Below are 24,475 nucleotides of genomic sequence, written 5' to 3'. Positions count from 1 at the left end.
TTTCAGACCTCTGCGAAGCTTGCCAATACCTTCATGCCAGAAGGTAAACAAATGACCTGCCTGTCCCCGGTGGGACATCAAGTTCTAGCCTTTGGGCTCTAATTTCTGGTGGCTGCTAGGGTCCCACTACTTAAGCAAGCATGTGTACTTCCCTAAGCAGCTAAGCCTTTTCCCCCAGGGTATTATTCATAGATTAACTGGCAGCATTTTAAAAAAAGAACCTCTAAACCCAATCAGTCTGGAAGAGCCTCATATTGCTCTAAAGTGAAAAAGCTTCAGAAAACCACTGGGGAGTAGTAAAGTGGGTCTGGGGGAGATGAACAAAAATGAAAAAGAGCAAAGGGCATTCTCTCTACAACAAAACAAAACAACAAAAGGCTTTTGTGAGCAATATACTCTTAAGAGGAATTGGGAGCATTTTTCAAAATAACTGGTAAGATTACACCTTACATTTCTTTCATGTATCACTGGCAATATTAAATCAAATCTCCGATTACTTAAGGAGAGTTTAAAAGCAATCCGCCCTACTTAATGAAAAGACAATATGTAAATTCCTCTAACTTTTATTAACAGTTCTAACCTCTACGAAGATAAAATATATGCAGTGCACTAGTTTTAGTCACTGATGACATTTTTAATTGCGCTTGCAAAGGAGGGAGGAAGAACTCTTCTCAATACACTCATCACACCTTTTCTCCTACGTGTTAAAACTCTACCAAGCGATGCAAAAGATACAGCACTCCACTTTTCTTTCTTCACAGAATCCCATCATGTTCATCTTGAAAGGCGTTTTTCTAAATCTTCTTAATACTTACTTGGCAAAAGCATTTCTTCTGTTAATCTCCTTTTGGGAAGAAGCAGAAGTTGTGCTGAAACTTCTCCTAAAACCTAAATATGAAAGTTGGGGTTAGAAGAAGAAAAATATAAGCTTTCAGTTCGTATTTAAAATGATATTTTATCACTTCTTCTATAGATGTTCTATTATATTAAATGTTTCTTTCAAAACAGAAAGCAGGCCGGCACGGTGGCTCACACCTGTAATCCTAGCACTTTGGGAAGCCAAGTGGGAAGACTGCTTGAACTCAGGAGTTCAAGACCAGCCTGGGCAATAGAGTGAGATCCTATCTCATTAAAAAAGAAAAGAAAACAGAGAAGGTAAGTATACAGAATATAATGGTAGTTTAGATTTCTTAACAAATTTTCATCTTTACCTTCATGATCAAACTATACGCATAGATGAATAAGCGAAGAGCATGACATTACATTTGGAGAATTTCATTATAAGATTTCTTAAAAATCAAATAAAATTGAATTACAGATTTATAAAGCTAATTATTTTTACTATCAAATATGACAATCTTGATAATCATACAAAAAAGAAAAAGATAAAATGGTTTAAAGATACAATCATTCATAAAACACTGAACAATTAACTTCAGAGCTTTTGATTGTTGGCATCTCCAAATAATACAACAGAAACAAAAACACTTCACAAGAGGTAAATTTTTAAAAAGATGTTTTTAAAAAGAAACAAGATTTCCAGCCTGGCCAGTTATGGCAGACCAGATGTGCTAAATGAATCTTTTGATTGACACAATTTTAGTTTAAAACTGTAATTGTTAAAAAAAAATACTATCGAGCTGACACAAAAGGCACAATTTCAAAGAGGCTGAAAACAAAAAAGAGAAACCATCAGAGTCCCCCAACCACCAAAGTAATTGACCATCTTATACCAGCAGGCTTTCCACTGAATTCCAGAGGACCTGGGCTTTCACCTTACTGGCTGCACAGGAGACAGGGAAGGAAATAAAGCCTAGGGCCTCCAAATGGAGTCTCACAAAAAATTCTTGGTTAAAGTGAGGATCCCAAACAGCTCACTCTCAGTGCAAGGTGAAATGAGAAACAAAACGAAACACCATTCAGATTAAGACAAAGGAAAGTCACTTATGTCAACCTTAATCCTCAGTAAGAGACAAAATTTTCTCCCCTCAGAATTTGTTACCATGAATGAAATTCATGTTATCTGCAAAAATATGTTGCAGAGACTATAAATTAAAGTGTCCCAGGTTGGCAGTGCCTCCAGGCAACTGGCACAGGTAGATATAATCTTGTCTGGAGGCATCTATGCAGGCCTCAAAGAATTTTTATATATAAAATTCTGAGTAAAACAAGCATCTCACAAGAATAAATTACAAAACTCACAAGGAAAGAAGGCAAACCATAAGTTAGTCTCAACAGAAACAGATGGCAGAATCCGACTCACAAAGGCTTTAGATACTGAATTATTTAACACAAAATAAAAGATAATACTTTAAATATTTAAAGACATAAAAGAAAAATTTGAAAATATGGGGAAAGAATTGCAATGGTAAGTCACAAGCAGATTTGAAAAAAGAAAAAAAAAGACAATCTTTATAATTTTAAAACTTTATGGCTGGATTAAGCAGCAGAATAAACATAGCTGAAGAGAGAATCAGGAAACAGAGTGATGGGTCTGAAGATATCCAAAATATAGTCTAGAGTGACAAGTCGTGAGAAATATGAGACAGCATAGGAAAGAAAATGAGAAGGTCCAACATACTGCTAAACAGAGTTTCAGAAGGAGCTAAGAAAGATAATAAAGGAGAAACTATTTTAAAATTATAAGAATTGTAAATAATTGATCAACTCCCAGATACAGAAAAATCCATAATGCCAAACAAAAAGGATAAACAAAAAGGAATCTCTACCTAGACATATCATAGTGAAACGACTAATATGAATTAGTTAGACTCACAGATGACGTCTCATCAACAATGACAGAAGCCAAAAAACAGCACGATACTGTCAATATGCAAGGGGAAAATATCTTTCAACCTAAAATTCTACACCGAGTAAAATTATCATTGGAAAAGACAAAAAACAAAGACTTTGCTACCCAATAGACCCTTTCTAAAAGAAATTTTAAAGAATATACATGAAATTTTAAAAATGATCCCAAGTAGAAATTTTGAAGGTTAATGAGTAAAAATACTGGGAAATATGAGACTAATGAGTAAAGATACTGGGAAATATGAGAGTAATGTTACAATATAAAACTACTACAATAATGTCAAATTTATAGGAGAAATAAAATATAAACTGGACAACTCAGTTTCTAATTATTTTCTATTATTTGAGAAAGGATAAAAATCATTAACTTCAGACTTTACCAAGTATTAATGCTAAATTATCTACAGTGATTACTAAGAAGCATCTTCATAGACTATAACTTCTACATAAGTAGAGGGAGTAAACAGAATGAAAAAAAAAAAAAAAAAAAACAGAGGGTGGGATATATAGCCAGAATAAAGTTGAGAAATAAAAATCACTTATTAAGTACAAAAAAGTGAATAGAAAACAAATAACAAAAATATCATCAGTGTATATCAGTAATTACAATAAATGCAAATGAGTAAGACTCTCAGGTTAAAAGAAAGATTGTCAGACTTTTTTAAAAAAGTAAAACCTGTAGGGACATGGATGCAGCTGGAAACCACCATTCTCAGCAACCTATTGCAAGAACAGAAAACCAAACACCGCATGTTCTCACTCATAGGTGGGAACTGAACGATGAGAACACTTGGACACAGGAAGGGGAACATCACACACCGGGGCCTATTGTGGGGAGCAGGGAGGGGAGAGGAATAGCATTAGGAGATATACCTAATGTAAATGACGAGTTAATGGGTGCAACACACCAACATGGCACATGTATACATATGTAACAAACCTGCACATTGTGCACATGTACCCTAGAACTTAAAGTATAATAGTAATAATAATAAAAGAAAAACCTAACTATATTCCATTTAGAAATATTCTAAAAACACAAGAACATAGAAAGGTTACAAGTCAATGGACAGAAAAAGATATATTAGGCAAATACTTAACCAAAAGAACGCTGGTATAAGATAAAAAAAATATATTATTATGAAAGCAATACCATTTACATTAATGCCAAACAATTAAATACATAGGTATAAATCTAACAAAATATGTACAAAGTCTATATAAGGAAAACTATAAAACTCTGATGGAAGAAGTCAAAGAAGATATAAATAGGGAGACAGTCCATGTTCATAGGTAAAAAGACTAAATATTAACATGTCAGTTCTTCCCAACTTGATCGATATAGTCAATGCAATCCCAGTTAAAATCCCAGGAAGTTATTTTATGGATATTAACAAACTGATTATGAAGTGTATATACACAGGTGAAAGGCCCAGAACAGCCAACACAACACTGAAGAAGCAGATCAAAACCAGAGGACTGACACTACTCAACCTGAAGAATTACTATTAAGCTACAGTAATCAAGACAGTGTGGTACTGGCAAAAGATGAGACAAATAGATCAATGAAACAGAACAGAGAGCCCAGAAACAGCCCCATATAAATTAGTCAACTGATCTTTGAAAAACGAGCAAAGGCAATTCAATGGAAAAAAAGACAGTCTTTTCAACACATAATACTCCAACAACTGGACATTCTCATGCGGAAAAAAAAAAAAAAAATCTAGATACAGACCTCACATCTTACCCCAAAATTAACTCAAAATGGATCATAGATCTAAGTATAAGACACAAAACTATAAAACTCCTAGAAGATAACACAGGACAAAAATCAGAGTGATCTTGGGTTTGATGATGACTTTTAGATAAAACACCAAAGCACAATTCATGAAATGAAAAACTGATAACTTGGACTTCATTAAAACTAAAAGCTTCTGCTCTGTGAAATACACTGTTATGAGAATGAAAAGACAAGCCACAGACTGGGGGAAAATATTTGCAAAACACATGTCTGATACATGTTTGGTATTCAAAATATACAAAGAACAATAAGAAAATCGCAAAGAGAATTTAAAAATGACCGAAAGATGTGAACGGGCACTTCATCAAAAAAGATATAGCATACCATTGTTGGGACATTGTTGTACGCTGTTGAGAATAAGCAGTACTACAGCCATCATGGAAAAACAGGATGGAGGTTCTTCAAAAAACTAAAAATAGAACTATCATAGAATCCAGCAATTCTACTGCTGGTATATATCCAAAAGAAAGGAAATCAGTACATTGAAGAGATAGCCGCACTCTTATGTTTATTGCAGCACGATTCCCAACAGCCAAGATATGGAATCAACCTAAGTGTCCACCAGTGGATGAATGGAGAAAAAAAATATAGTATATGTACACAGTGGAAGAGTATTCCACCATAAAAAGAATGAAATCCTGTCACTTGCAGCAACATGGATGGAACTGGAGGTTAAGTGAAATAAGCCAGGCACAGAAAGACAAATATCACACGTTCTCACTCACGTGCAGGAGCTAAAACAGTGGATCTTGTGAAGGTAGAGTGGAATGATTAACATCAAAGGCTGGGAGGGGTGTGTGGGTGGGAAGGGGGATAAAGAGAGGTTGGCTAATGGGCACAAACATGCAGTTAAATAGAAGGGATAAGTTCTAGTATTCAATAGCACAGGGGGAAAATTATAGTTAATAACTTATTGCATATTTCAAAATAGCTAGGAGAGAAGAATTATAACATTCCCAACACAAAGAAAAGATCGATGTTTGAGGTGATAGATATCCCAATTACCCTGACTTAATGATTACACATTGTATATGTGCATAAAACTATCACATGTACCCCGAAAATATGCACAACTATGATATGTCAATAAAAAATACAAAAAAAGAGATGGCACATAAACATATGAAAAGATAGTCAGCATCTGTTACAGACTGAATTGTGTCCCCCAAAAACTCATATGCTGAAGTCCTAACCTCCTGGCATTTCAGAATGTGACTATATTTGAAGATAATTACGGTAAAATGAGGTCATATGTAATTGGAGGTAATTAAGTTAAATGAGGTCATATGGACGGGCTCTAATCCAACGTGACTAGTGTCTTTATGATGAGGAGAGTGGGACACACACACACACACAATGAAAAAGACCACATGAAGACACCAGAGATAGAAGGCCATCTACAAGGCATGGAGAAAGGCCTCAGAATAAACCAAACCTGCCAACACCTTGATCTCAGACTTGTAGAGCCTCCGGAATTTTGAGAAAATCAATGTTTGTGTTTCAACCACCCAGTCTGTGGTACTTTGTCACAGCATCCCTAGCAACCAACACATCATCAAACATCTTTAGAAAATCCCAAATTAAAACACGAGGGAATTTCAAATTAAAACAACATACCTATTAGAGTGGACCATAAAATTAACCTCAACAATTATTCAAGGATTGGTATTATACAAATCATTCTTTCACAGATGGTTATCCGTGCAAAAGAAAGAAAGAAATTAGATCCTTACCACACACAAAATCAATTCTGAGTAAACTGACAAATGGGAAACACAAAAATATAAATCTTTTAGAAAACAACATAAGAAAATATCTTCATAATTTCAATTTTAAGAAAAGATTTCTTAAAACAAAAAGGGCAAACCATAACATGTTTTGCTATTTTGACTACAAAAAATTAAGGAGTTCTGCTAACCTAAAGACACCAAAAATAATAAATAAAAAGATTAAAAGACAAGTAACAACCTGGGCAAGATATTTGCCACACATGAAATTGACAAAATGTTTGTCCCCAAAATACACAAAGAAGCCTACAAATTAATAAGATAAAGACAAACCACCCTCTGAAAATGGGCAAGAAACTTTAACAGGTACTTCATAATACAGGAAAGGCATATGGCCTATAAGCATGAAAATAGGCTCATCCTCATTTGTAATCTAGAAAACGCAAATTAAAACCGTAATGAAATACCATTTAAGCCCTTCATATAGGCAAAGACTTCTAAATCAAACAAGGTAAGTACTAATGAGTTGAAGAGCAGCAGAGGCTCCGGTTCATTGCAGATACAGTATGCAATACAGACAGACAGGCATTACCTAGGAAGGTGGAGGGCATAGGTATCCCATGCCTGGCAATGCTAGAGAAACTTCAAGTGTGCACAAGAATATAGTTTGTAATAGAAAAGAAACAGGATATAACCCAAATAACCATCAATTATGGAATGAATATTTCAATGGAATGCTAAATAACAAAATAGCAAACAACCAAACCTAAACACTTATTATTTATTGATATATCTATATATGGGTGATAAAAATAAAGAGAATCAAGGGAATAATTAATGTGCAATTCAAGACTCCTCCACCTGAGGATGGGGTATATGAAGAGGGAGGCAGATGAGATGATGAGGTACTCAGGGGCTTCTACAGATCAGGTCATCTTCTTCTTCAGCCACGGGATAGGTAACAGATGTCTGCTCTATTATTACACAAACTATACAAATACAGTTGATAGACCCTTTTGTATACATATATACCTCACAATAAAAATTTTTCAATAAATGAAAGCAAAGAAATAATGATTAGGACCACAAAACTGTGTAGTCTTACCAGGATAAGAATGATTCTGTTTATTTGAAGAAATTTCTGAAAGGGTATCCAGGGAATCTGTTACTCTATGAATAAAACAAAGCACACCTCGTTAGAAGTAGCTGGTTTTCAGGTTTAAGACTGGCTATCAACTAAGTTTTTCACCCCAATTGTAGTCATTCATTAGACAAATATTTATTGAGTGTCCATTATAAGCCAGGAATGAGCTTCCATCTGGCATGGAAGAAAAACAATAATTAAATAGAAGAGGTTCTCACTATCCAAAGATAATTAGTGTAGAAAAAAATTCAAGTGAATTCACCTAAAATATGGACCTGAATTTATTTCTTTGTAACTTCATCTTCAAAGGTGAAACTAAAAGTATGAAAATATGTTTATTTTATATTAAACTTAACAAATGTTAGATTAATACTGTGAAAAAGGCACTAATTCTTAAATTGAAAGAAAAATACATTGGCTGAGTTTGTGTGAGTGATTTTTCTGGTAAAACTATATGACTAATACAATTCAACATCTTTTACTTTATATTTGACTCTAAGCCACAATCATAAAGGTCACTTTCCTGATGGGTTTTCCTTCATTTTTTGATATTCAAATCATTCTTTATTTTTAAAAAGTCAATCCTGACAGGCTCATTTTCTTTCAACTGTTTAGTGACCTAAACCTGGAAAGCCATCATTTGTCAATCACTTCCTCCAGCATATCTTATTACCATCAAGAAATCCTGCAACTCTTGCAATATTTGCAATTTCACGTTACAATTCACAGGCATCATTTTTACATGATATACAACATACCACAATGAGAGACTGATGGACACAAAGAATATGATTTTATGAAGAGGACGGATATTTGAATGAAGCAGTAACAGACAGTTGAGAGGGAGTGAATTCTAGAAGTAATCAGTTCATTAGTAGTAAGTGCCTAATAATAGTAAGAACTAAGAAAGTGAACACTATGCTAATGAAGATCACTTGAGCAGTGTGTGTGTGTGTGTGTGTGTGTGTTTGTGTGTCTGTATGTGTGATTAACCTCGTGAGTTTTCTCAGAGTTTCTCTAAAGAAGTTTTGACTGAGTCATATATTAGCCAAAGAAAAGGTATTAACTAGGTGAAAGTTGGGCAATAGTAGGTGGGTGTAGAAAGCCATCCAAGCAGAAAAAAATAATGTGTGCAAACATTCTGGGATAGTCCCTGGCTTAAAATTCTTCCATTTTGAAGATCAGTGGTATCTTTCTAGAGTTCCAAAGCTGGTTCAGATTAGAAACTCCTCAAAATCAGGGACCATGTCTGTTTTATTTGCTTATAGAATGCCTAGCACAGCATAAGTGCTAAAAGACACTTAATAGTATTTGATGATGATGAATGAGACAATCAGAAGATGACAGGAAGACAGCTGGATTGAGATAGCAGTTCATTTAGAGACAGCCCTATTTTTTTTTAAGCAGAGGGGGTTGCTTTTAAATGCACCACCTTAAAGAAAACCAAATAGAAGGCAATCAAAAAAAAAAAAAAAGTAAAAAACGTGTGCTGCAGAAACAAAGCAAGAAAGAAAAGATGAAACCATGAGAAAGTGGCTTTACAATGTAAAGGAGGGGGAAAAAGCTGTTACAGCATAAAACCACTGAACCAGGAATCAGATTGGATCAATATTTACTGTGCCTAAAATATGCCAAACTATGTACTCTGGGTAATCAAACATGACAAGCAGAATCCCAGTCCTCATGACTAGGAGACAGACAAAATTTCTAAGAGACTGCTGCAATGTTTTGATGAAGATATGCCCAAAGTAACATGAGAACACAGAAGACTGACTGGTGACTCAGCATGGATTTTACTCCCAAACCAATTATTTACAAGATATATGCCCTGAAGAAGGTCCCTGAAGCTCTTCTAACCATTATAGGGTTATGGTTAAGGGCATGCATGCTGATACCAGACTACATGGGTTCCAATCCCCAGCTGGGAGCACAGCACACGTCACCTCTTGTGACTTACTTTCCTCATCTATGGAACATGGTGCCTGCACCACAGGGTTACTGGAGAGCAGTAAACAGGTTAATATATGAAGAGTCCTGCAAACAGACCCCAGCATGTATGAGCACTATTCGTAGTTACTACTTCCTTTTCTTCATTTATAAAATAAATACAAAAAAAAAAAAAAAGAACAAACCAACTAAAAGCAAGGGCTTACAAAAAAAAAAAAAATTACAAAATAACACACCCAGGCTGAGTCCAGCTCCTTGCCTAATTAGTTGTATGACTTCAGCTAAATCACTTATCTCTTTGAAACCTGTTTCTTCATTTGCAAAATGGGAATGATCCTAATAGCTTACAGCTCACAGGGTCTGGGGGAATTAATGAGGTATGCATCTAAAGTACACTGTACAGAGCCTACCCACTTACTAAATGCTCAACAAATATTTGTGATAGTTATTATTCTCCAGCTTACCTGATCAATATTTATTAGGATCAAATGAAACAACATTTAAGTGAAGATACTTTATAAACGACAAAACACTGTATGTTAAATTCTGTATCACCATAAATAAGAAGAAAATTACATCAAGTATATCACAGAAGGAAATTAATACTAAACAAATATGTAATGATTCACTAAGAAAAAGAAACCGAGGGAGAAATGGATGTAAAAACTTCAATTTGCCAGGAGATAGTCACAACAGTCTAGTTGTGAGGGAAAACCAGACAAGACTCCCAGATTGCGATCGTAGTTCTAGTCTCATGAATGTGATGATGCCATATATGTTATCTCTCATTTAAAGATTAGTCCCATTTCCCATCCACTCAAAGGCATACCAACCGACTTCTTCCAGAGCATAAGAGAAGCCATTTCACATAATGATATCTGGAATTTTATGAGGACTTTGTTTCTGCTCAACTTATTTTTTAAAACCAGATGAGGTGGTATGAAAGATACTATCTTAAGAAGAAACACCAAGGAGGTATATTATATAAAAATCCTTGAAGCTTCACTTCCCCCAAAGATCTACTGCCTATCTATTTTTGAAAACTAAAGAAATCAGAGGAAAAAGCCATTTTGGTTCCATTAGGTTTGCAGGAGAATGAATGGGGTGCCTGCTGGCAGGAAATTTAATGTAGTTAGGATGTGACTGAAGCAATCAGAGAGCATTTTTACTTTTGTTTGCATGACAGATTAAGCTTGCTGCTCTCACTGTTCTTAGCTCCAAACGCCACTTCTAATAGCCTACACATACTCATAGGGTTTGCAAATGAGGAATAAAGGAGGTTTTTAAAATTGCAAATCCTCAGCAAAGCAAATTTAGCTTTCCATGAGCCTTCTCTCTGAAGGTGGTTGGTTAACCCCTTGAAAGAAGACATGAGCCACGATCAGAGCATGTCTTTAATATAAAATTAGTGTCTCTATTAACCACTGCAAATTACAAAAAGTTTCTGTAAATAAACATAAATTTCATTCTCTCACCTTTGCACCCTGGATGGGGGAGCAAATATTCCATATCTTGGAGAACAACTAAAATACTGCACACCTCCAACTGAACCATCATTCTTGCCATGGGGTTTTTCAAGCTCTATACCATACCAATATCCTAGAACATGAATATTGCATTTTAAAAGCATCTGTACTTTATCCAAAACTGTTATGCTACTATATAAAACCAAAGTCTAGGTGGTTTAACATTTCCATAAATGACCAAAATGAGGGAAGATCATGATACTCATTAAGATTTCAAATGATAAAATTGTAAACTCTGAAAATTCGAAAAGTGAACAGGCAAAACATTTTACAAGTATAATTGCAGAGTAGTACATTAAAGGAGGAAAATAAAATGCACAAACACAAATTTGGCAAGAATTGGCAACTGTGCAAACAGTATATGACCAAAATATATCTAAAAGCTGCAAAGAAAAACTCTTCTTGACTCGATAATATAGTGTGTTTCAGTGAAAGAAGTGAAACATAATATTGAGATTTAAAAATCATAAAATGAACATGCAATCTTTTCATCTTACTCACCTAACATTAGAACACCACAAACAGCGCTCAAATATTTAAAGAACAAAAATATTATAGAAAATACCACTAGACATCATGGTGAGTGCTTTTTCTTTTATTTTTTCTACCCAAGATAAAAAGAAAAATCTTTTTTTACCTAAATGAAAAGGTTTAGGTTAGCTAATAGAGAGAATTATTTTAAAGACTTTTTGTATTTAAAAGGACCTACTACTCTGAAGGAAATAACAGGATTTCCTTTTCTAGAGAGCCTAAACTTAAAGTAGCAAGGTTGCTTTAAATGTGGTTTTACCCAATATAAGGTAAATGGACACATAATCCTAAAATAAGGATTTTCGAATTGAGGGTGCCTCAAGACCAATTAAAAGTATCTAATAGTCCATTTATTTGTGATTTAAAAGGAGCATACAGTAGTAATTGTATTTGGTCTCTTATAATCAGTATCGAGTAAAAAATAGGGCATAGATATCAAGAAACTTATTACAAATTACAAAAATAGTGTTTCTTCCAGATTACTAGTTCAAAGAGTTAATTATATGCCTTCTAAAAAACCAACTCACAAGTTCTTAACGCCTTCTAAAAAAACCAATTCACAAGTTCTTAATTTTTTTCCTCTATGTATAAAAAGATGATACCTGAGTCCATTTCCTAATATGTAATACAAGTAATGTCTACAAAACTATTGTTAAGCCGCACTAACACTCTGAAAATAGGTCATCACATTTCCGAATGTCCTAAACCAGGTTAGTCTGGTTGCCACTGTTACTTCTCAGTGCTATAGTTACAATTTTCCAAGTTTTACTTGCTTCTGCCTTTTATGCTTTCCTATTTTTGCATTTTCCCATTTTAATTGACCATATAATTACTAATGTTAACCATGTAACTCTTGGAAAAGTGTAACATACAGTAGAAATACATATGGCAAGTGTTAACAATAAAGACTACAGCTTGGCAGTGGTGTGGTATGGATATCTTCCCAATTAAATGTTAATTTTCTTTCCAAGGTGTCGCTGATAAAAAATGCTGATGAGACTAAATACGACCTCTCTCAAATCTAGATCTTACAACCTCCAAATACTGAAGATATTACCACTGTTCCGCAGCAGTGATTTATTTTTGATGCAACTACTTCCTTACAGGACAGAACGTTTTTAACAAAAAAGTTTCCACCTTTTATAATATTTGCTTACTACTTCCCAAATTTCTAAATGCTTTACATTATGAATTTAAAAATGGAAATCAACCTAAAATGAAGAATTATATCCAGAGAATCAAACCATTCTACCTTGGTTTAATATCATCAGAGAAAGGGAACTCAAAAGATATGGTAATTGTAAAAAAATAACCTACCTGTGGGATTAAGTTTTTATTTGAATGCCATATTAAGTATATCCTAACTAATCTCAATTACTACCTGGAGACCTAAGAAAGTCATGAATTATAAAACACCTAACTCAAATCAAGCAGCTGGCTTGCAATTAATTGTAAGTGGTATTAGTGAAACAAGACTGTGTTGGGAGACAGTCACCTATGGTCCTGTCATGTTTCCACATGTCTTACTGGTAGACTACTTTTGTTCTAGACTACCTTTTCATAAACGTCTGTGTAGGGGACAGCCCTGGAGGATAGAGATAGCATCTCCCACCAGAGCAAATGGCAGGCATGTGTACAATAAGTTCAGTTTAAAGATTCAGTTTCCCTAAGTTCTGGGGTCCTCTCCTGGAACAAAAAACACTGGCTGTGCAGGTGACACCTGGCTCACTCGCTCTCACCCTGTGAGAATTGGCACTAAGGGAATAGTTCAAGAAAATGCCGATACTCTGGCTACTGCTATGACTGAGTACTAGAGTGCTTTGTCTCAAACTTGTGATGACTCTAGTACTCACAATATCTTCCACCAACATCTATGAAACTGTGGCAGGCAAATTTGTTAGCTTGCAAGTAGGGTAAAATCTCAGATCCCTCATAGTTCTTGGCTAAATGCTACAAACTTTTTTTAAAAAATCAATGTTCTAGATAACCCTTTCCTAAAATACTGCAATGCCACCATGTGTTAAAATAGTATATTGCTATTTAAAATATACAAACTTGTTTTCGTTCAACCGACTTCTGTTTAAAATTATTAATCACTGACAATACAAAACAAAGTAATCCGGCCGGGCACGGTGGCTCACACCTGTAATCCCAGCACTTTGGGAGGCCGAGGCGGGCAGATCACCTGAGTTTGGGAGTTTGAGTCCAGCCTGGCCAACATGGAGAAATCCCATCTCTACTAAAAATACAAAATTAGCTGGGCGTGGTGGCACATGCCTGTAATCCCAGCTACTCGGGAGGCTGAGGCAGGAGAATCACTTGAACCCAGGAGACAGAGGTTGCAGTGAGCCGAAATCATGCCATTGCGCTCCAGCCTGGGCAATGAGAGCAAAGCTCCATCTCAAAAAAAAAAAATAGAAAGTAATCTTTACTTTTGGAAACACAATGTTAAGTATAGATTGGAATGAATATATAAATACACAAACATGTATTTTTAAGAGCCCCCCAAAAAAATGTATTTTGGGCTCTTTTGTGTGCTTTTCTCTGCAAGCCACTCTGATAAAAAGGTATACAGTTAACTCATTATTTACTACTTATTTTAAAGACTATCCTTAGCAAAAATCTAATCCTAAAATGTTTGCTTGTCACTTAGCACACCCAGCAATCAGTAGGAGTAAAACTGGAGAATGACAACTAATTTTTAACACTGACCATTTAAAACACAAGTGGCAAGAAAAAAATGTATGAGTAACCATCCACCTGAGTAAACACAGTCTGAGTGTTCATCATCGTTTCACATTTTCTGTGCTATAGCTGCCATCCATAAAAACTGTTCATCAAGATTTCTCTACAATTAAATTCTATTTACATGTAAAATTTTAAACCTTTTGTATTCTAAAGAATTCAAGTTAAGCAAATACGCAGATGAGTTACCTGGAGCGAAGTTTGTTGTCCCAAAGAACCTAATGGTGCCCAGTCTCTGTCCTACCACTAGCACTCTCTCTCCGAGGCGGAGTTCCCCCTCACAACGGCTATTATTTGCTGTAGATGTTGCTGAGGAATTCAAACCTGTTCAAGTCAGGGAGGGACACAGGGGCAGGGCAGGAAAACAGGAGAAAAAACAAAGGGAGAAAAACTCAAAAAGCACATTAGCCAAAAAAATCACACTAGGTATTCTAACTAGTCTAGTTAGTTGGTGATTTTGATATCTGATGCCTTTCATCACATAAGTCATCTACAGTCGTGTTTCTCACGTGTGACGTCAAGTTACTCAAAGGAAACGTGAAGAGTTTCCTGGGAAAATTACTGCCATGGGAAATTCACAAAACCTTATCCCTGGTAAAGTACCAACTCTGCCAATATTGCCTGCAGCATTTCTACTAGAAGAGGGGTCACAGCAAACTGTTTCTGCAAAGAGCTGGACAGTAAATATGTTAGGATTTGCTAGCCATACCTCTGCCACAACTATTGAACTCTGCCGTTGCAGCATGAAAGTAAATACAAACAATACTTTTTTTTTAAATGTGCATGGCTGGATTCCAAAGAACTTTACAAAAACAAGTGGTAGGTCAGATTTGGCCTATGGGCCATAGTTTGCCAATTTCTATTCTACTAAAATACTAGAATTATATTATTAATAGTTCACTTAGACTCAGTGTAAATTATATAAAAAGTCATGTGATTTGACTTTTTCTTTCTTTTAAGAAACAGGGTCTCGCTGTGTTGACCAAGCTGGTCTCAAACTCCTGGGCTCAAGTGATCCTCCCACCTCAGCTTCCCAAAGTTCTAGGATAACAGGCATGAGCCACTGTGACTAGCCAAAGGTAGCACGATTTGAAGGTTAAATTGCTATACGGTCCCAATTATCCTAAATTGATTTTGTTATTAAGAACAAAACCACTGCCCTCTCAACTTGATTCATTCAAAACTAAACCTTGAAACGCCCACTATTAAATATAGAAGTCCTAGAGAAATACGATCTAGAAAGCTGTTCAAATATAACAGCTGAAAGAGAAGAGGTGGGCGCTTGAGCCTTGTCCCGTCACTACATAAACAGAGATTTGAAGAGCTGCCATCTGAGAGGGAGTAGAGAACTCTGGAGGAGGGCATGGGATGGAGGATAAGTCATATTGTGAAAAAAGAAGAGACCAAAAACACAGCAACTAAACAAGGAACATAAACCCATGGAGAAGGTCTGGATTATACCAGTAAGTCCTAGGCCCTCATCATAACTATTATTCTATAGCACTTCATAGTTTATAAAGTGCTTTTCCTAAAAATTATACTGAAAAATAAGATACAAACTCAGGAATTAACTAAGACACACTGTCAACAGCCAGTAAGTGGTACACCTAGATTAAAACCAAGACTCAGTGACCAGAAATCCTCAGGCCCGTCCCCTTGTTGCCTGTAGACAATGAACCAAAGATGGCAAGTTCAAAAGTGGGACACAGGCTAGGCATGATGGCTCACGCCTGTAAATCCCAGCACTTTGGGAGGCCAAGGTGGGAGGATCACGTGGGTCCAGGAGTAGAAGGCCGCAGTAGCTATGATTGCAACACTGCACTCCACCTGGGTGACAGAGCAAGACCTTGTCTTTAATAAAAGAAAAAAAAAAAAGTAAAAAACTATGGGATATGATGAGGCTGAGGTCCCTACCTTTCCCATTTCCCAAATCCTTTGTTTCTATTCTTCTTTCTCTAATTTTTTAACCTAACTTTCCATTATTGTTCGTTCTCTGCAGTCTACATCTCCCTCAAATGCAAATCTACAGAAAAAGTGGAATATCTACTCACTCGAGAAACATGTTTTAAGTAAATGTCTCTGGGGTTCCCAACACAGACTTTCCCATATCTCCCATTCTCTGCCCATCTCCCTCTTTGAAAGGTCCTCTTTCTCACTCTGATAACTCTCTTCATCTTCACTATTAAGTCAACATAACCCTCAAATTTATTTTTTAAAAGGTAAATATATAGGCATGCTAGACTACTTTGTTTAGAAGGTTAAAAAAATTCCATACCCACATATAAATTTTAAAATCAAATAAATGTCAAAAGTGCAAATGCCAAATGAAGGGGGCCTTAAAACGTGAATGAAATTCGGACAAACAGGACGGCTGTGTCAGCACTGTACCTTCTCACCTCTGCTCCTCACAACATAAAGACAACAAACTGGTGGGGGTATGGAGAGAGGAAGCCATTTAGAGAATAAATACTCCAGGCAAACAACTTCAGGCAAAACTTTCAGGTTCTCTACTTTTAGGGTCCCAATGTTTAGGCTTATTATGTCAATGTTATTGTTGAGAGTTTGGGAGGTTTTTTCCCATCAAGTATTTTTTTAAAAATCTGTCATGAACATTTTCCATAATAAAATGTTGGTTCAGTACAAGTACTATTAATAGAAGTACTAAAAAAAGACTCTGGTAATAAAGGGGCTCATGAAGAACAATTTTTGCCAGGATGGCTTTTGCCTTTCCGGACAAGTTCACTGTATAGGCAGCAAATAAGTGAACTGCAACAGACAAAATCTATGTCATTTCAAAAGGAAGTCTGATAAAGTGTTTTACGTATCTTTACAAATAACTGAAGAAATGTGGACTGAGTGAGATTATGCAGGTTCACGGCTAGTTAAAAAAGCTGTCTCAGAACTGGCTGGTATTGCCATCCTGGGAGAGGACCTCTGACCTTCTCCTAGGTTTTAAGCAAACATAGTTTTGAAACAACCACTTGAATAAAAACAGAGAACGCATGCTTTTTAAATATGAAGATGACACAAAGTCCTATGAAGAGGCTAAATTCAGATGAGGCGAAACCACTAAGAATGAATTACATGAAAATAAATGCAAAGTCTTATATCTGACACAGCAAAACGAAGAGACCTTAAGGCTTAAGGCTCAGGGGGAGGCGGGGGAAGAGTAAAAGTAGTTCAATCTGATTGAAGTAAAGGGTTCCTTCTACACATTTAAAAAGAGCAAATCTACTTACAAACAAACCAAGATAAAAAACACCAAGAAAGCCTGGTTGAAAAAGCCATAGATACCAGCACTGGCTCTGGATGAAAGGGAAGGGCTTTTGCTCATTGTCTTCTTGTTACTGCTGATTGCATTCTGTTTCTTGGGGTAGCTCTGTCTGTGTTCCAAAGAAGATGTAGAGGAGCAGCTGCTGACAGATCCAAGCAGGGCGACTGCAACAGATAAAGAAAAAGAACGTGTCAAACTGCGGAAAATAAGATGTGGACCAAGAAGCAGCTCGTCGAGGCAAATCTTTCTGAAACTCTTCCTTTAACTTCCTCAATTATGGATTATCTAGTGTCAAATTAAATGCCTGATTTCATCCAAATAGCAACTGTAGTTTATCTATAAAAGATTTTATAACACAAGCAATAATATTTTAAGGATTCCCACGGTAAGATCACAATCTTATATAAGAGGTGTCACCACATCAATTGATGTAAACTGACTACTTAATCTAATGACCATCACTCACCTCTCACCTTAGATGACAGAGTTCCATCTTATTTATACAAAAATTAAACATGATATTAGTATGTTTTAAGGCAACAAAAGCTTAATATTAAGATGTTTTGAGTTAAACCAGGAGGCAAGTAGGAATACTCATGCTCAATTCATCTAATGATTTGATAGCTAAAGGCAAATGAAACGTTTGTGTAGAGCTATCTATATTATGGAATTTCCTTTTATTTTCTTAAATCTAGTCCAGTAGTTATCTAATTTAAGTAAGACAAAAGAATCATAGTACAGTGTTTTACACACACAAAATATAATGTATATAGCTTGGTATGAGCTGCTTCAGTGATTTCCAAGTTTAGTTTTTACTATAATTTCTCCCTTACCAACTTTAAAACTTAACCTCCATATAAACTGTTTTCCGACTATTAATTTAAAGTTCCATCAAAAGTTCAATTTTGAGAAACAGAGGTTACAAGGTATATTACCGTCTTTCTCTGTCACAGTTTTCAGTTCTTCCCCAGGAGGTAATGAAAGTGTTGACTCAGAAGCACTATCTTTTTTTGATGTCATTAATCCTTGGACGCAAAAATGAAACACTTTCAGCAAGAATTTTAACATTAAAATTTTAACATTAAGAATTTTAACATTAAACATAAAATGTATTTTTTAAAGTACATGCATCCCTCATTATCTAAGTCTTACTCACTTCTGAAAACATACTGGATAACAACTGCACAGACATATGAGGACATGTTTTAGTATAAGTACTAGCATATGAGAAGGAGACAATAACAGTGGCTACAAAGATAAATTCATGTCTCATCAAGATGATCACATTCTGAGATGGGTCCTGAGGGACAGGTCAGATTTCTTCCTGAGAATACTGGCCATATGGTGAGGAAGAGCTGAGGGCAGGCATTCTGGATGGACAAAAAGAAAATCTTAAGGAAAGACACAGAAAATGGTGAGCAGCTTGGCTGGACTAGAGTACTTCCGGAATGTAGGAGAAGCCAGACTAGACAGACAGGTCACAGTAACACCTCAGAGGGGGTGACAGTGCCCCGCTAAGGACTAAGAACTCTTCTGCAAAGAAGGAGCCTCTGCTGGGCTTTGAAAAGGAACACTGGCATGAACAGAGTCTAGTTAAATAACACTCTCCTGACAGCAGGGCTGCAACGAAACCACAGCGGGAGAGGCTGGAAGCAGGGACCAGTCAGACGTTATTAGCATAGTCCAGCCATTAGAGCCTGAACTCCAACAGCAGAAACTGAATGAAGAGGGTGGAGAGGAGACATTTTATGAAGGCAACCTGAAGAGGACATTTTTATTTTTCATTATATTTTTCAGTTATAAAATATTTAAAGTTTTTATACAAATAATACAAGGAGATTCCTTGTACACTTTGGGTTTCCTCCAAAGGTAATATTTTGCAAAATTATGGCATAATAAGTATAATATGTCAACCAGGATATTGGCAGTGATACAATTCACCAGTCTTAGATTTCCACAATTCTGCTTGTACTTATTTGTGTGTGTGTGTGTGTGTGTATATATATATATAACACACATGGGTGTATCTTTGCTTCTTTTTCATATCTTCTATTTCTTGGCTGAAACTTTCTTTTCATTTGTTTCAATAGTGTTCACGTATGATTTTTTCTTTTTTTTTTTTTTTTTTAAAGAAACAGTGTCTTGTTCTGTTAGCCAGGCTGTAGTGCAGTGGCACAATCATAGCCCATTGCAGCCTAAACTCCCGGACTCAAGCAATCCTCCTGCCTCAGTCTCTGGAGTAGCTGGGACTACAGGCGTGCACCACAATGCCCAGCTACACCCTTAATTCTTAGAGTGTGGTTATATTATTTAAAATCTTTGTGTTCACTGCAATGGCCATGTAGTCTCGAAGCTGCTATGCTTGGACTGTCTTTTTCCTTGTTAGAGGTGTTGACTTTCCTGGTTTTTCATATTTTGGGTAATTTAAAATTGTATCTTGTGTCTTCTGAATATTATGTATGGACACTGGAATAGATCGTGTTTAAATCCTATGGAGGACGTTGACTGTTGTATTTTAGCAGGCAGTCCACCCATGTAGGCTCCAGGTGGAAGCTCCTGACCACTCTCTGCACACTGTGGTTCTAATGTGGGTTCTGTTTCCACAGCCTCTACAGTGCTGTTTGAATTTGTCTCATGTGCTGTGCAGCCCAGTAGTCAGGCTGGGACCCGAGCAGTGGTCTACCAAGGAGACCAAAGGCTTTGGTCAGATCCATGTATACACCACTTGCAAGAAGACTTAGGAGTTCACAGCCAAAATTGTGAGGCCTCTTTCTTGAGCTCCCTCTTCTCCATGATTTCCCTGATACTTCCTGCTCCCGGGCATCCCTTGTTGGTATTCTGAGAAGAATGTCTAAGCTTTAGTTTCCTTGCTCTGTCATACGATCCTGAGATTGACTGTGCCTCTGGGGCCAAGCAGTGAGAAAACAGAAGAAAAACCAGTGGGGATTCCATCTATGTCCTTGGATCAAAGTTTCTCTGGTCAGAGACATGGATTTCCCTTCCTTGGGGTTTCAGGTGCCTGCCCATCCACAGCTGCCCATCCATACAATAAAGGATTGCCTGGGGACTGGATGGGAGAGAAACAAGGGAAAGAAAAGGCAAACAAGAAAAACAACAGGTAATTTCATCCACATTCTATCTAATAGGAGACCTCTTTTCTGCTCCTCAGACCAGAAATAGAGGGGGCTTCTCTTGGAGCTTTCTGTCTATATTTACTGTATACTTCTGGGCTTCAGGTTAAAAGGATGCTACTTATAATAGCATCAAAAAGTATGGAGTACCTACCAATAGACCTAACAAGGCAGATACAAAATATCTGTAGAAAAAATTACACAATTTTGTTGGGATATTTTCAAAGGGCCTAATTAAATGGAAAGATATTCTAAACTCATAATTTAAAAACTGACTATTGTAAAGATGTCAGTTCTTTCCACACTGATTTAAGCTTTAACTAAAACATCAGTTAAAACCTCAACAGAATTTTTAAAAGGAAACTTAACAGTTCATTGTAAACTATATATGGAAGTGTGATTTATAAAAGCCCAAAACAGGCAAAACAATGATCAAGAACGAGATAAGAGGCTCTCCACTACTGGACATCAGGACTTATTTTTAAAAACTACTTATTATGGAGTGCAGTATTGACACAGGGATATTCAAATAGCCCAGCGGAACAGAATATAAAGGCCAGTCGAATTCTTGGACAAATTCCTTTCATCCTGGTAGAAAGCTTTCCACCTCAAGTATTTACAAATTAGCAAGTATTTATTGAGCACCTATTTTGTGCATTGCTACAGTGAAAACAACACTACAATTTGCTCTCATGGTTCAGTTCAAGTTTGAAATTTTGCTGAGAGAATAGGACACTTGCACAAATAAAGCAATCAGAGGACAAAACCCAAGATAACAAATAACAATTGGGCAGTATGGATAAAAAGTACATACAAAGTTAGGGAATGAGGAGATTAAAGTGAACTGGAGTTATCAAGAAAGCGTTCATGGATAAACAGGATAGGAATGAGAAACAGGATAGGAATAAGAAGTCGAAAAAATGGTGAGGACCTCAAAAGGCAGACGTCAAATTACGGCACCCAGATAAATAGCATGAGACAAAGTATGAAGGGAGGAGTGAGAAAACGTACGTAAAAGACAGGAAGAGATACGATAAACCATAGTTCACCTATGGAAGCCGTGCGAGACTCTATCAATAAAGAAAGAGAGCCGCAACTGCTAGTTTCAGGAGTCAGAACTTTTTTCTGGTAAAAGAGAAGTCACTAAACATCCTTCAATAGGTGAGGAGCCTAAAGCTAGTTTTGTTCCATAAAAGTTTGATGAAAGTATGAAATCTAGCTTTGAGGATAGATTATGTGTGATAAAAGTATGGAGATGGTAAGGGGAAAAAAGGAAGGAACAAATCTGAAATACATTTGTTAGGGACTGAAGTCATTAAAATTGAGGTTTAAAAACACGTAAGATGCAGGTTTTATTAAATTCAGGTTTCATAGTTGGCTAACAAAAAAAAGTGAAGCAATCTAAATAGTAGGAATTCTACAAATAAAATTAAAATACTGAAGCAGAACTAAAATACTGAATAACTTTGTGGTTTGACCTACCAGTATTTACTTTGGACGTTACATGAGCTATGTCAATTTTCTGGGACCTGATGAGAGGCACGGCAGCTTTTGTAGAAGGAGTGTGTGCTATATTCTTCCTTCGATCTTTTGCTTTACTTATCTTTGAAAGAGGTGCAAAAATACCTAAGGGAGAATGTAGAATTTTAGTGTTAAACAGTTAAAACACTTCAAATAAAGGAACAAGTACAACTAATTAGTAATATAAATCTTTAATATAAACCTTTAATGCCCACCGTATGTCCTATGATGAGAGGGAAAAAAAATGTAAGACACAGTACTTACCCTCAAAGAGCTTACAGTCTAGTTTTCAAGACTAACCATACATCAATAATGTAAGAACCACATTTCAGTTGTTAAGTGAAATTCAGGAGAAAGAGAAACGAGTAAAGGTAATATTAATAGTTTTCTATTATTTCTAAGCAATTGGCAAATAATAGTAAGCTATAGAGCATAAAAACCTATTCTTCCATGCCAACTTATATCTCCTTTGGAAGTTATATTTATCCCACATTATAGCTTTTTATGCCCATGTCTTATCTCTCTTCCAGACTAACACCTTTAAAGACAAAATTTTAATGTTACTTAACTCTGCATTCCCCCCGTACCTAATTACAGTGTGTTACACATAGCAGGCATAAAATAAAGCTTTCTGACTATAAAATATAATCTTCCTAAAAGGCCTGGCCCTCAGGTCCTGACAATCGGAAACAATACAGTGTGCACTGGGGAGGGGAGCGGCAGGGGCAGGGGGTTGCCTATCTGCAGCAGTTGGGAGTACAAAATTCCATCAAAAAGGAGTTTATCCACACAATAAAATAACCAGTATAAGAAGAATGCACTGACATTAAAGATAGTGAATATAAACTATAAATACCAAGATAATCTGGCTAAGATATTTAAAAAGTGAAAATAAAGCCATAATATGTGTATTACACTCTTTCATTGAGTGTTTACCATCTAGCAAATATACATTATGACTAAAACGGAATATATTAAAAACAACTTGTTTTAAAGCCGGGTAGAAATGCTGGAGACTCTATAAGAAGTGAGTGCTTTGTTAATAACTAAAAAGTACCAACTCCACTACTTTTCTGCTAATCTTAAAATTCTCTCCCACCTCAGAGTCCATACTACTTTATCCTGATTTTCCTATCTTTTTTTTAACTTATTCACAATGTTCTCTCTTCTGTCTCCTATCTATGAGATTTTCCATGACTTTCTATTCTTTCTCTAAATTATTTGCCTTCCCTAACACACACACACATACACACCCTTTCTCTCTCTTTCTCTCTCAAGCTTGGTGATAATGATGACGATGATGATTACAACCAGTGTTGGCAAGGGTTTGATGAAAGAAATTATTTTATACCCTGGGAATGTAAATTTGTATGATCTTTTTAGAAAACAAAAATCTTGACCTAATCCACTTTATGGAATTTTAAAGAAATAATTATATTTAATGGTACTGACAAAGGTTACAAGGTTTCATCTGTATACTAAAAGAAAAAAAAAAAAATTCAAGAGCTGCCACAATTTCTAGTTTACTACAATGACCCAATCACACTTCTGGAAATGAATCATGAGAAAATACTCTAAATAGGAGGAAAAGGTTTTATATCTGAATATGTCATCACTGTAATATTATTCATAAGTAGGAGAAAACATAACTGTCTGCCAATATGATGAATTAACTATATCCATAAACCACTATATCATTATAAGACAATAAAGATTATGTAGAAATATATAAAAATATGAAAAGTAAATCAGGCCAGGCGCGGTGGCTCACACCTGTAATCCCAGCCCTTTAGGAGGCCAAGGCAGGCGGATCACCCAAGACCAGGAGTTTAAGATCAGCCTGACCAACATGGCAAAACCCCATCTCTACTAAAAATACAAAAATTAGCCAGGCACAGTGGTGCGTGCCTGTAATTCCACTCGGGAGGCTGAGGCAGGAGAATCGCTTGAACCTGGGAGGCCACTGCACTCCAGCCTGGGCGACAGACAGAGAGACTGTCTCAAAAAAAAAAAAAAAAAAAAAAAAAGGAAATAAAAAAATTAAGTTATATATTTGATTACACTGTAACATTTGTGAAAAATTGTATGTGGGAATACAGGCAGCAGGCAGGATTGGAAGAAACCTAAAATAAACATTTATAAGAGAAGTCAGGCTATGGAGTATTTTTCTAATTTGTTTGTGTCATTAATGTCATAACCATGTTCAATAAATTATGTTTTTCTTCATCTCAGGGAAAATGTGTGATTTTTTGGACAGCAGCAAGTTGAAGGGCCAAAGTCTAGATCGGGGATCAGTCACTGAAGGACACTTTTCAGG

At 36.0% G+C, this 24,475-nt stretch overlaps 1 protein-coding gene across 6 annotated transcripts in view; it reads right to left on the bottom strand.

Moving 5' to 3' along the window:
* CLIP4 (CAP-Gly domain containing linker protein family member 4) overlaps nucleotides 1–24,475 on the bottom strand; it is an 84,725-nt gene that overhangs the window by 7,781 nt on the left and 52,469 nt on the right. For all 6 annotated transcript variants that reach the window (XM_031655523.1, XM_031655528.1, XM_031655525.1 and 3 more), the window contains 7 exons: nucleotides 22,120–22,263; nucleotides 18,442–18,531; nucleotides 17,527–17,670; nucleotides 14,422–14,556; nucleotides 10,906–11,029; nucleotides 7,445–7,509; nucleotides 816–888 (listed from right to left, as the gene is read on the bottom strand). In XM_031655523.1, coding sequence (XP_031511383.1) covers nucleotides 816–888; nucleotides 7,445–7,509; nucleotides 10,906–11,029; nucleotides 14,422–14,556; nucleotides 17,527–17,670; nucleotides 18,442–18,531; nucleotides 22,120–22,263 — 775 coding nt within the window. The remainder of the gene's footprint in view (nucleotides 1–815; nucleotides 889–7,444; nucleotides 7,510–10,905; nucleotides 11,030–14,421; nucleotides 14,557–17,526; nucleotides 17,671–18,441; nucleotides 18,532–22,119; nucleotides 22,264–24,475) is intronic.

Source organism: Papio anubis, chromosome 14, assembly GCF_008728515.1.
Source record: "Papio anubis isolate 15944 chromosome 14, Panubis1.0, whole genome shotgun sequence".
Taxonomy (NCBI): Eukaryota; Metazoa; Chordata; class Mammalia; order Primates; family Cercopithecidae; genus Papio; species Papio anubis.
Note: the sequence above shows the minus strand (reverse complement) of the source record. Positions and strands in the feature narration are given on the sequence as shown.